This window comes from Ictidomys tridecemlineatus, chromosome 7 (assembly GCF_052094955.1).
Source record: "Ictidomys tridecemlineatus isolate mIctTri1 chromosome 7, mIctTri1.hap1, whole genome shotgun sequence".
Lineage (NCBI taxonomy): Eukaryota > Metazoa > Chordata > Mammalia > Rodentia > Sciuridae > Ictidomys > Ictidomys tridecemlineatus.
The window spans coordinates 174,831,360-174,846,311 of record NC_135483.1 but is presented as its reverse complement, the minus strand read 5'-3'; the positions used below and the strand labels follow the sequence as shown (position 1 = coordinate 174,846,311).

Here is a 14,952-nt window from a genome sequence, read left to right as displayed (position 1 = left end):
AAACTGTAAAAAACTCTTAGTACATTGCTGGCTAATTTCATTTATTAGGAATTAAGTGATTCTCAAGTCAATGTATTTGGAAAAAAATAAAATACTACTAAAATGGAGCTTGTGGAACAGCAAGCAGTGACATTCCTTAGGAGCTTATGACAAATAGATAATTATGGGCCCCACTGATGCTAATTGAATTGATTTTTTTATTTATACAAGAATTTTTATATTCAAGTTTGAAAGATCCCATGACATGATATAATATACAAACCAGTTTAGAAGAACAGGGTGGACGAAGTGAAGCCAATCCAAAGCCAGACTCAGAAAGCCAAAGGTCGAGTATTTGACCTCATATATGGAATCTAGAGAGAGAGGAAAAAATCAGGAATATAAAGGTTATCTCATGAAAACAGAAGGGAGACCCGTAGAATACAGGAAGGGTATGATGCAGAGGGAGGGAGGAGGACCAGGCAGGGGAAAGAACTGAACAACAAAATTGTCCAAATTACTCTCTATCCATATGTGAGCACACCACAATGAATCTCAAGCTTACATGTAACTACAGTGTACTAGTTAAAACTATTTCAAGGCAATGAAGGAAGGAAAGGAAGGAGGAAGGAGACAGGGAAGGAGGAGGAAAGTGGTCAAATGCAAAAATATGGGGAGCAAACATTTATAAAGGCTCTCCCTATTAATGAGCAAATAGACCTTTCAGCTTTTCACTGTAATGTCCTTTTGGCTACTGATAAAAATAGAAGGAAATGATGGGAGGGGAGGGGATATGGTAATAGAAAGATAGTAGAATGGAACAGACATTATCACTGTATGTATATATAAGTGACTACATGACCAATATGATTCTGCAACAGGTACATTCAGAAAAATAAAAAATTATATCCCATCTATGTATGATATATCAAAGTGCATAAATGTATTCTAATGTCATATATAACTAATTAAAACAAAAAAAAATTAAAGAAAGCAACAACAAATATTTCATTTGCAAATTGATGCTCTTCATATAAGACAAATATTTTTCTAAAGGAGTAAACATTGGATATCATTGTGTTCAGGGAAGTAATTAAACTTTTGCTTTCATGAGTGAGGTACTGGTAAGATAATGCTACTAACAAATACTATAGTTTTTAGAGGTGATAGTCTCTCAGCAATATTGCTTTACCATGGAATACTTGGTTCTTTAAATTTGCCATATGATTGTCATGGATATTTTGAATGAATTCCCAATGCCAATTTCAAGTTTATTGACCCAAATATAAGTTTAACTTCTGAGGTTTTACTTTTTATATTAACTGCATAGCAGTTTACCAGCAATGAATAAGCTAGTTAAAACTTGACCCAAATATTTTAATGCACCCAGTGAAGCAATTTAGAAAGCATACCAAACACAGCGAAAACATTTCCATTGAAATATCCCAGCAAGGATGGAAATTAATAAAAGCTAAAGCAATTATATGTTAATGTTCCTATGGAGGCTGAGTTATCTCATTGATTTCAGGACCTGTATTTTGTTTTGTGTCTCTCTCATCAAAAACTTTGAGTACAGATTGATGAGTTTTTCTGTATTAAGTGAATGATGTTTATTAATCACCAAATTCTGGTAAATGGATTTACTTTATAATGCTGTGCCCTGTGCCCTGCTCACAAGTTGGATGTGTGCAAAGAGAATGTTTTATTTCTAAAATAAGTCTCATAAAACAATGTAAAAAGATGTTTACAAACTTTGTCTCATCACTATTTATAAGTTAAGTTTATCATTTTGTTCTTTTGCTTACTTATTCATCAACATTTCCAAATACGTTTTTTGAAAATTTTTATTTGGAATTAAAGAGTATTATTTTTAATACTGAATACAATGTAATGTTTAAAAACTCAATTATAGACTGTTTTTGAGAAAAATCCCAAAATTTCCTTTTAATATCTTAAAATAAATTAAAAAATATATTTGCCTTTGGATAATGACTTAGATGATTTTTGCATGTTGCTGAAGTGGAATGGAATGTGAATATCAAGATGTCCTAGATATGAATGAAATATTTGAGTACCATATGGCTGAAATTGCTATTTCAAAATATCTAACATTACATATGATTAAATCTTTTAAAATATAAAGTACAATACCTGTTATTGAGTCTAAGATTGTGCTATTATAATCATAACATCCAATTTCCATGTTTAAATAATGTCCCATGACAAAAAAATGATTTTAATATGAACATTTAATCAATAATTTAAAAATAAAATTTAAATTAATTATCTTATTTATTTAAATATTTTCTATATTACTTTCCTATTATGTCAGAGAAGTTCAGAGTAAACAAATGAAGGGAAATTGAAACATTTTGTGTACTGCTTTAAAGGGTGATAGAGTTAAAAATAGAAATCAACACTTAGATATATACATCTAAAATTAAAATGTGATGTGACTTATGGGATATGATTGTTGATTCAATTCCATGCTATTATTTTCCAGCTGATTAATGCCTGACAACTATAATCAAATTAATAGACTGTCCTGTGATGAGACTTATTTCAAATGTATAATTTGTTTATTTATCACATATCTTCTATTTTAGTTAGTGACTCTTGATATATCAAAAGGACTTTATTTCATCTGGAAGAGAAAATACTATGTTTTAATGTACTCTTTTAAAAACTATGCAAATCATTTGCTTTATATAGTATGTATTAATAATTAGTACACCTAAATAAATACACCACTTGGTTAAAAGACAGCAATGTAAGTACAATATATGACTATGAATATTAATGCATACATGTAATTTGTGTATTTATAATGTGTATATACACACACACACATATATAATGTATACATAAAATATAAATAAAATTACATGAATGCCAGGTATAATTCTAGAAGTTGGAATACACCATAAAATTAATGTAATAAATAATTTGGAACACATGTTAGATGGTGATGGATGCTGTAACAAAAATATAGGAGGAAGTGAAAAAAGGAAGAAGGAAGGAAGGCATGAAGGAAGGAAGGAAAAAGAAAAAAAAATGACTAAGACTGGACAAGAGAAGGAGTAGAAAGAAGAGGAAAGTCTCCAGGAGACAGTTGTTTGGGGAAGTTTCTGCATTAAATAGAAGTAGATTTCACCGAGTAGGTGAGACTTTTTAAAAGGTGAATTAATAGGCCAAGCTGTTTTATTATGTAGAATTGTATGCTAGAATATTTATAGAAGAAATCACTTATTTCAGAATTTAATGTACCTCAATTTCTAAATACAAGATACAAACTCACAAATCTAGATCCAAATATTTATTTTCAAAATCTCCTATGAACTTATGATAAGAAGTATCTCCGCAGGGAATCCATTTTGGATCTCGAAGTTGTACAACTTGGGTTGAATGATTTTGGCCAGGAATGAGCCGGTAGCCCACAGAAAATTGTCAAAACCAAATCTGGGGAATACTAATGTTTAAGAGGCAGAGTCTTTGTAAAGTAGCAGTGAAAGAAGCTTAGAAAAACTAGTCACAAAAGTTGAAAGAAATATGGAAATGATATGCTATCCCATATCCTGTAAAATTCATACTTGAAAAATGCTTTAAAATCTCAGTGGAATAACTGAGCTAAAAATAATTGTACCCCTTGTTACTATAATTTTGACTCACTGTCCATAGCCTTTCTTATACTAAAGTATACTATGATATGATGCTGACAGCTTGGACAGAAGGATAAGAAAAGACCAGTGAAAGTTATGTGTTCCCTTCCTCTCACCACCTCTTCCTTCTTCTTACATTCCTTCTTTGGTTTTCCTCATGTAAAATATATTGTGAATAAAGAAAATGTTTCCTTTTCCTCATTAACTATTAAAAGTCTTAAATTCAATTTTGGAACCACCTTTTCCCACAGGACCTTACCATATACATTGTGTGAAGTAATTTCATTGCTGACTCCATCTTTCCCAACCTGAATGATTTTTATACAGCACTATAAATATTCTGTGAAACAAGAAAGAATATAAAAATAAATGCACATATAATTTTGGAGGTTTTTTGTTGTTTGTTTGTTTTTAGTAATTTTGATCTAAATGCCAACTTTGCTCATTAAATGTTTGCCGAATTGAGTCAGGGTTGGGTTTAGTAAATTGTTACTTCAGAACTTAGCTTTTCTCAGTGGTTGCACATAACTTCAGGAGTTTTCATTGGTGGCTGACTCTGATAGAGACCCCATTTCTGTCTTCTGCAGTGACAAGGACGGTGTGTGCAGAACAATGTGATGGCAGGTGCTATGGACCTTATGTCAGTGACTGCTGCCACAGAGAATGTGCTGGAGGCTGCGCAGGACCTAAGGATACAGACTGCTTTGTATGTCTGGGATTTCTCCTTATTCCTCTTTTCCTCTCCTTTGCTCTTTCTTTGCCTCAGCCATATTGAATTTCTCCCATGTGATTCTTTAACATCAAGTTTTTCCATTTTAAGATTAAGCAAGATCCTTAAGGGCCTCTTCCTAGAAATCATGTTCTTACTGAGCTGGCTATTGATTAACTGGAATTATTCTGTTCCACTGAATTACTTCTGCATTTTGGACACAATTTATGTTAAAAGTGAGGTTTATTGGAGAATATGTTGAGGTATCTTTCTTAGCATCTAATAATATCCTTTCCAAAAATACAGAGCTTGCTTGTCCATATCATTGCATATTTAAGTACCATCAGGGAAGGCAATTGCATTTTGTATTTTTACCATAAATTTCATGATTATAGCAGATAAATTTATGAGTTTAAGTATTTTTCCTGTTCCTATTCTTTACAGGTTCATGTTATTCAAAATTTAAGATTTACAAATGCACATTAAAACAACCAATATGCTAATTTTATGATTTATATTTTAGCTGCATTTGCAACATGTTAGGGACACTTTAATTACATTTTGATAACATATCCTTGATATAGTACTTTTTTGTTCTTTGGAAAACATATGAGCAATTCTGAGAGCATTATTTAACTCAATTTTATACACCAGAACCCTAGTATTGTTTTTAAGCTAAAAGTTATAAAAATAGCAAATCACATTTACTGTTGAAAGTCAATGCAAAAAAAACTTGTTTTCTTTATTCTGCTTCTTAAATATCTAACACATGAACATATATTCTAAATTGAGCATTTAGAAAAGTTGATGCTTAATTTCAATAAGCAAAATAAAAATTGAAAATCTTATACATAGTAATTTCTTAGTTTTTAAAAACTATTATAAGAAATTGAACTTATCTATTCTAATTGTATAGTGAAATAAAAAAATATTTATTGCAGAAATATATAGGGAGGCAGATAAAAAGGAAATCAAATGCTAAAAATCTGAAATAGAAGATCAGCAGTTCCTAAACTGAGAACTTTTTCTTGTCCATCACCAATACAGATAGATGAGCTTGGAAGATTGATCTTTGAAGACACTAAACCCTGAAAGTGTTGCTTTAATAATTACAAAACAATAACTATAATAAACAATAATAAAAACTCTCAAAAGTTTGAAATCACCTCTTTTTTTAATTGTTTCATTATCATGACAAGCAGATCAAGTGACGTTCAAAATCCTAATTTCATTACTTTTTTGGAAGGGCCCAGTAATTACATTCTGGCATTTGTTACAGAATGCTCATGAATACCAGACTGAGGCCCTGGTATAAGTTACAATATGCTTGTTTGTTGTCTGAAAGGTAAATTTTTTTTTTATTTCTCTGGCTTATGTTCTTTGTTGCCAAGCAATCTAATGCATAAGATTGCATAAAATATGTTAGTAAAGCAATTATAAGGACACATGAAGTTTCATAACCATAAATTAAAACTTACTGAGTTTTCTAGATTGGTTTTTAATAGATTCTTCCTAGAAAGTGTCATCTCAGTGAATAATGTATCATCAGTGAGTCTCATTCTGATTATGCATCTAGTAGACCTTCATCAGGGAATTGTCATGTTTGTGATAAAGTGCTCACTAAAACAACAATTGATGAAGCAAATGTTTTGAGGAAACAGAATAAATTAATGCTTATTAATAACCATATGACAATTTATGATGAAATGTAAAACAGAACTTGAGTTCACATTAGCTTGCCTTCCAAGTCTTGAATTATGCCTATGAAAGCTTAATTTCTTAATTAAGAGAATTAGCTCATCCATACTTTTGTTAATCACATGCTTATGTGTACTTATACATATGTTTTTATTTGCTACCAGATACCTATTCTCAGGTGGTAAAATGATTCTTAGTTCTTCTCAAATTAGCTTGAAAGTACTAATGAATTGAGTTCTCAAGACAAATCTGTGTCAGCAGAGAGGAACTGTCTTATTTGAAGGGGTAGCTTTATTAAATTGTGTGGCATTTTGAAAAATGCCATACAAGAAATGGCCTCATCTTATTTATTTACAGATTAATTATATATGTTAAATTTACCTGTGGCTAGTCACCTGCCAGAACCTTTTCCTTAAGTCCACTTTAAACATCCATCACATTTCTTCACTATTCAATGGTGATGTTTATGTTTAACATTCCACTTAAAGCACTGAAGTCTATATGAAAGCTCAAACACACACACACACAAAAACAAACTAACAAACAACAACAACAACAAAAAAAAAACCATAGAATTGGGATTCAATTGACCTTAAAACTTAATATAAATGATTTGAATCAGTCTGAACTTTAATAATTCCTCATGATCAGCTAATTTTAATAATCTAAACCATTTCTTAATTTCAAAATCAGTGGCTAAATACTAAGCAATTTGAACATTAGAAACCATAGATGGTATATCACTGACATTTGAAAAAAATTTATGGAAACTCAGAAGGATAAATGAGTTTAAAAGTATCAAAATTTGCAGTATCTATAGAATTGATGTATACTAGGTAATGAACACAACTTTCATAAAAGTATCACCACAGTGTTTCATTAGTATGTATCGTGAGAGTTATTTATAAATGAAAATTATATTTGCTGTTACAGGCCTGCATGAACTTCAATGACAGTGGGGCATGTGTGACTCAATGTCCCCAAACCTTTGTCTACAATCCAACCACTTTTCAATTGGAACACAACTTCAATGCAAAGTACACATATGGAGCATTCTGTGTCAAGAAGTGCCCACGTAAGTGATACAATAAAAATACTCCAATTAATTAGAGCATTATTTAGACATGAGAAAACATTTCGTATAAATCCATTTTAACTTGAAGTTTGAATAGTCATGGATTTCTTTGGGTATGGGTACTTTCACTCTCATTTCATAAACAAGGAAATTAAAGCTCAAGATATTTACACTTAAATAAACTAAACTTCTAAACTTCATAGTGAAGGATTGGAATGTTTGAGGTTAGAGCAATGATTTATTGACTCCTGAATTTGTTATTTTCACTACACCTGAGTTTTCTTGCACATTATGCTGTTTCTTGGGAAAGTTAATTAAGTTGATTAATAAAGTGGAAGCAAGCTATAAAATAAATAGGGCCTGCTTCTAGTAGAATGGATTTCTACCTAAATTCATTCATATAATTTGTTTACACTAAGATATATATTATTATAATTTTCATATAAAATCTAATTTTAAACAAAAAATAACAGGTATAAAGAATACATTTAGGGAGCTTTGGCAAACTGTTTACTTATCCTGGGTATTCAAAATGACCAGCATTGCTCTCCAGGTATTCAATATAACATATGTGTTGACATTTCCTAGAGTTAATTTCTTTGCTTTGAGTGACCAGTGGGACTTTCCTCCATGTTTCATGTTTCATCTACTGGAAAGGCCAAAAAAAAAAAAAGTTACATTTCTTCACATACTTTTTTAAAGGAAAGCTTTATGATCTACAGAATACAGATGTAGTAACTCTCTTAAAGCTTTTGTCTTTGATTAGTTTACATCTGTGAAACTACAGGCTAATTTAAACACGTCCACTGTGAAATTTAAATTTTAGATGAGCATTCTTTGTGATTCTTGGTTTGCCAAGCTTGAAGTGTCTTGGGAAAACAAGGACATTTAGCTTCTAAATACAGGTCTACAATCCCTAATCCAGAGTTCTGAAATTTAACATCTCCAAATAACATACCTTTTTGAAACAAATTTGGCTGCAAAACCTGAACCTCATTGGCATAAGGCCAATTATAATCTTTATTCATTCTACTTGGCATAAATTGCTGCATAAATATGAAAGCATTTAATTATATGGTACTATCCAAGACCTCACTGAAAGAATACTTACTTAACACATAGTAGATGAAACTGGTACAGGTTGGGGTCTCCTGGCAAAGAGATTTGGTTATTAGGGAATAGTCTCAGAATCCACACCTGTAGGGGAAAGGAAGGAAGCAGAAATGGGCTTTGATACCCTCTCAACAAAGGAACTCTTTGGAGGTCAATGCTCTGTGGTAGACAACTGGAATACATGGATCTCCATGCTTTGTTCCTACTCGCATGAATACCCCAGATTTGCTTCATTATCAGATTTTCCAGTATTTCTCCTTCCAGGGCAAGCCACTGATTATGAGTCCATATAAGAAGCCTCTTCTTTCTCCACACAAAATGAGTGATGAATTGTCCTACCCAGAACTATGTCCTTTCTCTGCCTCTCAACTCCATTCCTAAGTGAGGCTTCAGGTGTCCACTTTCATTTTGCAACCATGGATCAAACTTAACATTTTTTTTTTTTTTGGTCAGCTTTTCCTAAGTGCCACCTCTCATCTCCATGTAGCAAAGGCATGAGCTGAGTGTGGTGTACAATGGGAGGGGTGGGTGACATGGGGTCTGAATCACCAGCTAATGCAGGTCACTTGGGTCTGTCCTCTGCACATACCCAATCCCAGATGCACTGCTTCAGTTTTATAGTGCTGTTGGCTCTTAATGTGATAAAATCATGACTCCAACAAAACTTTGTTCACCTTGGGTAGATCTGGCCACAAGTGTAACCCATGATGAGGTGTTTTGACTCTACCAGGACTCGGAAACATGTCAGGAACTCTTTGTTAAATGCTACTAATGGCATGACTTAGCTCCAGAAACCTATCTGCCAAGTTTTTCCAGTTGCTACTTATCATAACTTCATGTGCCATGTATTCCCATTATACTACTGCCTATATTATACAACCTATTGGGTTTTATGTCTCAAGTAACAAAATTGCCTGTACCATGTGCCTTTCCTGCTCTGGGCTCCCCTCCAGTCTGGAAGGCTTCCACACTATTGCATAGTGGGCTAGTATTCCCAAGCACAGGATGATTCTGCCCTTCAAACCAGAATGGTCTTGCAGGCACTATGTTTTCCCTTTATGATGGGATAGTCCAGAGACAGTTATTTGTCCCTTATTTTGTAGAGGATGTTCTGGTGTATCAAAGATCACCCAGTCTCCTAAATATTTCTCTAAGTTTAGGTAATAAAATGTTCCGTGTCTATACCCTTTGAAATTTCCTTTTGTTTCTTTTAAAAAAATAAAGTATATATGGGAATGTTCTATGACACTCCATTTTAACATAGAACATATTTTAAACATTTTCTCCTGGTTATGAAGTGCACTCTCTTGATCCAAAGCAATTTAACTTAAGCTTCATTTGTGCTTCATGAACTTGAAGTATTTTTAGACTTCCAACTTGCATCATGACCTGAAATGAAGTGGAACTATTGAGAAACACAAACTAAATGTCATGTAGTTTCCTAAGAGTATTAAAGGAAATCCACTATATCTTGGGGGCAGTTCGGGATATAGAGCCATAGAAAAGCAAGTGCAAGGTTCTGCTAACACACTGCCTACGATTTCAATGTGGATGGTTAAGATACTAGTTCAAGTTGAGATATTAAAAAAAAACTGTTTTAAGGAAGAGACATGTCAAACCCTACAATGTTTTGTTTAAACTTGATAGCTGAGCAGGCATAGTGTCAAGACCTGTAGTCCAAGTAAATTGGGAGACCTAGGCAGGAGGTCCTAGGTTTGAAGCTAGCCATAGCAATTTAATGAGGTCCTCAGCAACTTAGAGATATACTGTCTCAAAATAAAAGGGACTGAGGATGTAACTCAGTGGTAAAGCACACCTGGGTAGTTCAGCTGAAGAAATAAAAAATGAAAATAAATACATAAATGTGATGACTGCACATTAACATTATTTTATTACCTTTTTTTTTGGTATCAGATAACTTTGTGGTCGATTCTAGTTCTTGTGTGCGTGCCTGCCCTAGTTCCAAGATGGAAGTAGAAGAAAATGGGATTAAAATGTGTAAACCTTGCACTGATATTTGCCCAAAAGGTGAGTGATAGCTTAGAATACTTTGGTTAGAACAGGGTCTTATACCAAGGCTTATATGGAGACCTTATACCAGGGTCTTTCATTTACTTTTCAATAGGCCAATGAAGTTAGCCTCAGAATAAACTCACTACCACAATGAAACCTTCCTGTTCCCCTATACTTCCCATGACTTTGGACAGTTCCCCAAAGTATCAACTAACAGTGCGTATTACTGGTTTTGAATTATGTCAACTAAAACGGTCCAGATAAAGCTCAAGAGTTAACTTTCATAGGAGCTCAGAAATAATAAAGTTCCTTTTTGTCAGTAACAAATATTAGATGTTTGATACTCAACAAGGATTTGCATGCTTATTTTAGTATCATAGCTCATATTAGCTACTTTGCCACTCTACACAAAATTATCTGCTATGCATAAACAGGAATGCAAAGGGATATACCACATGAAACTTACTCTCCAGATCTTAAAATATTTTTTAAAAGATGTGCGAAATGACAATGAAGTTTACTACAAGCATTAAATAAATGTTGCAGATAATTCATGCTGTAGGATTTTAGTGGAGGAAGAAATCCCTTCTAGCTGTGAGTGATCAAATTCCTCACCAGAATGAAGCTTAAATTAAGCAGGACCAAAGTATAGCTCACATCTTTCAAACATTATTAAGCTTCTCAAAGATCAAGGAGTTCCTTAGAAAATGCCAAACTTCACATTTACTTTTAGACTGCCTTGTCTCCTCTCTCCCTCTCTTTTCTTCCCTTCCCCTTTCTCTCTACACACACACACACACACACACACACACACACACACACACACACACACTATTATTTTAAATAAAGCCTTCAGAAAGCAGAGGTAACAATAGGTCCAAGTATTTAAATAAATGTCCCTTGACCCAAATTGATATGGTAACAACTCATATCATTCCTATTCTTTATTTGATGTATATTCTTCATTAGTCCAGTGTTTTTCAAATTACATGTTGTAGAATATTAGTAAGCCAGGAAAATATTTTGTTAAAGTGACCAGCAGTTTAAAGTATTTAAAGTAATATTTTAGATTGGGTTAGAAAATAAGTAAATTTAATCTAGTAAGAAAAAGCAATGATTAATGAAGGCTTTTCTTTTTTATGTGGTGTATGAATGTCAGGTTTTGGTATAAAATATGGTTCTTACAAAGACTCATGCGAGGACATCTTTTTTTATTTAGGACAATATTTTAAGTAGGGACAAGAGTAAATGATGAATGAATTATTTTATTTTCCAGAAAAAAATTAACGTTTTAATATTTCAATAAAATGTTGTTTTCATTATCATGAGAGTGCAATAATTTACTGACCAAAAATAAGTTTTTCAGCCCGCTGACTGTGAGTCTTGTTTCTACAGCTTGTGATGGCATTGGCACGGGATCACTGATGTCAGCTCAGACTGTGGATTCCAGTAACATTGACAAATTCATAAACTGTACAAAGATCAATGGGAATTTGATCTTCCTTGTCACTGGTATTCATGGGTAAGTATTCAATTTTATTCAAAACTATTTTACAAAATATAGACAAAACAGAAGAGATTCCTTAACTTTGCTGGATTCTTTTTAACCTAGAACAGTTTTACCTTCTGTTAATGCTCTTTGCCAATAAAACCAAGGCCAGTTCAAAAGCAGTGATAGTAAACCAGAGTTTTGGGATGGAGCTCCAGTTTGAATTAGATGGGAAAATATAAATTTGTAGTTAAGTTAAAATTTATTGGCAGGGAATTCTCCTAAAATTTGTAGTTTGCATCAAGCTTGAGTTATTTTTAGTTGCTTTTAAGAAAATAATATTAATTAGTAAAGTGGCAAACTTCATTCAAATTTCTAACTGATTAGGTCAAGATAATGTAAATTAATAATCCTTTAAAAATTTCAATGTTAAAGCAAATCAGATAACCTGGCATAAAACAAAGTTGGAATTCTCCTGAAACTCTTTCAGAAATTTTCTTTGCCTTTATGAAATCTTTTTATATTTTCTTGAGCTGGGAAATTACTATGACTGTAAGAGATCTATTAAACAAATTTCATTTTGATAATACAAATTGGAACATTATCTGCATGCCTTCATTTCAGAACCACCTGCTGGTTTTAACTGGGAAAACAACCAAATTTGTATCCTTTGAATTGTAATAAAAATGTCAATATTTTTATTTTATATTTTAACTTTTTGTCTATATTACTACTTAATCCCTAAATATTAGCACTACAGGCAACAGATAAAGACTATCACATACATATTTCAATTCAAAATCTTATTCTGAACATATTTTTGCACATAATTTCTAGAAGCACAAACATATAAAACATTAAAAATAAACATGTCCAAATAGGAATATCAAGAACAATAAAACAAACTATTTCTTTCCATTTAAACACATTATTGTTTGTCTTATTGCACAAAATAACTCTTTACTTTAAAATATAAATTTTAATATTGTTTCCTATCATACACTGTAATAGTATATATGTAATTTCTTCCTGATTTGTTGTATTTGGTCTAATAAATGTTATTTTTTTTAATAAAAGTTTGAACTTCTCTTTAAAAACATGTAGACTTGTTTAGTGCAAGTTCATATTGTTACACGGCTACAGTTTGTTGGAGATAGACAGCCCTAGCACTGGAAATGAAGCCTGTCCCTTGACTTTACCATATTCTCCACTGGCCTTCTGCATTGTTGTCTTAGCCTCTTTGGATCCCTGGGTAGGAGACCTGGGTTAATATTTATAATTTTAAAAATCTTTATAATTTAAAAAATATATGAGAATTAATAAAGCAATATATTTATATTTTAACTATTTTAAAAATCAAATATTACCATGAATGAAAGAAGAGAGATTTACTTAATGCACAATACCTGCTTCTATGTGGAAATAATAAATGAAATAGCTTCAGGTCCATCAGTGTGGGGAACAATTTGAAGTCATATTCTCATGAATTGTATTAGACAAGTGGTTTTCATCCCTATAGAGCTCAACTTTTCTCTTTTATATATTAAACGTTTGATGCTTCTTCTCAATACTGAAAACCTATAGAGAATAGAGCCTATTACATACATAATTTTTAGAAAATCATTATAATTCACCAGTTATAATTTAAAGAAGAAATAAAAGTCACATATAATAAAAACAGGCATTGATAGGAAAATGCTCAGCTTCCACTTATAATGAAAATTTGAATTTATGACAAGTGAGATTAGAATTCATTTTGTATAGGAAATGTGGGGGTGGGGACATGGAACAACAGAGGAATAGCTGACCTCTAGAATAGAACATAAATAACCAGAACATGGTGTAACCAAAGGAAGAGGGAAATAAGTTTCACTGAAATTACAGAGACTTGCATAGGGAATTACATACAAAGTAGTATTATGCAAGAAGTTTCCAGATATTAGGTTCTAAATGTCAGGGAGGATGTTTTAAGGTTGTACCAGAGGAGAGGCAATTCTTCACTTTAAGAGGCTTTTAACTACCTTGGCCCCACATTATTACTAAAAGTCTCAATCATCCCCCAATTACTATTAGAATCAAAACACTCCACAAATGCCCTGACTTCCCTTTAGTAGAGTGGAACTACCTCTATTGATAACCACTGAAAAAGTTTAATGACACTAGCAGGTTTATGAAAACTGACCTTCTAATGGTGAAAATTCACATAGATGGGAAGGCTTGGACAAGATTTCATACATTGAGGTTCAGAATAATTTAATCTTGGTTCATCATACAATATATTTTTTCAAACTCTGGATTTATAATAGTTACAAAACGATTTTACATATTCTTATGCACCCATGATCTAGGGTGGGGAAAACTTCAATAAGTAAATTCAAAACAAACATACAAGTAGGAACAATGCATTTGCATGTACCTGAGAAGAATATTACAAAACTTTTAATTAAACCAGACTTTTTAGGAGAACAATTTTGCTAATTCATTCAGGTAATAAACAAACCCTTTATTCAAACATCAAACAGTTTGGATTAGAAGCCGAAAGGTAATCAAAACAAAACAACTAATAATAACCACAGAAAATGCAAAGTAGAGTTTCTACCTGGGTAACTTCATCCAGACCAGAGTGGAATTCGATTTGCAGCTCCATGATGGACAGTTTGAACTAAGTTGGGTGGTCCTCCAGTGAAAAACTGAGAATGGGATGCCAGAATGAGACATATATTCCTAAACCTTTCCCTTTCATCTTAGTAAAGCATGACCATAAATTTTAAAAGACCTCAGGCTACCTATATATGTATAAATAAAGGTATGTTGGTCTATGTATTCTGTGTGTGTGTGTGTGTGTGTGTGTGTGTGTGTGTGTGTTAGGAAAAGAGAGTCAGAGAGAAGGAGAAAAATATAGGTTATTATAAAAAGAGAACTTCTAGTAAATAGTGTTTTATCTTATTAATGTTATTATCCTCAATATATTACTAACAAGTGTTTAATAAAATTGTATCTTTAATTAAAATAGCTGAGATAATTCTTTAGTAAAGGGTAAAAAATCATAATTAAATGATAATGTGCTTTTCAAAAAGAAGTTTCTTTGCACAATAAATTTACTGGCAATTTGTCAATTAAATTTATAATACATAAAAGGGCTAAAGAAATTTAACTGGCATGTTTGGTTTATAATAAAATAGTACCATTGTCAGAAAGAAAAATAAGTACTCATTTT

General features: G+C 32.2%; 1 protein-coding gene across 6 annotated transcripts in view; it reads left to right on the top strand.

Moving 5' to 3' along the window:
• Erbb4 (erb-b2 receptor tyrosine kinase 4) overlaps positions 1-14,952 on the top strand; it is a 1,041,723-nt gene that overhangs the window by 739,090 nt on the left and 287,681 nt on the right. For all 6 annotated transcript variants that reach the window (XM_078017961.1, XM_005331866.4, XM_005331864.4 and 3 more), the window contains exons 6-9: positions 4,226-4,344; positions 6,979-7,120; positions 10,148-10,261; positions 11,642-11,768. In XM_078017961.1, coding sequence (XP_077874087.1) covers positions 4,226-4,344; positions 6,979-7,120; positions 10,148-10,261; positions 11,642-11,768 — 502 coding nt within the window. The remainder of the gene's footprint in view (positions 1-4,225; positions 4,345-6,978; positions 7,121-10,147; positions 10,262-11,641; positions 11,769-14,952) is intronic.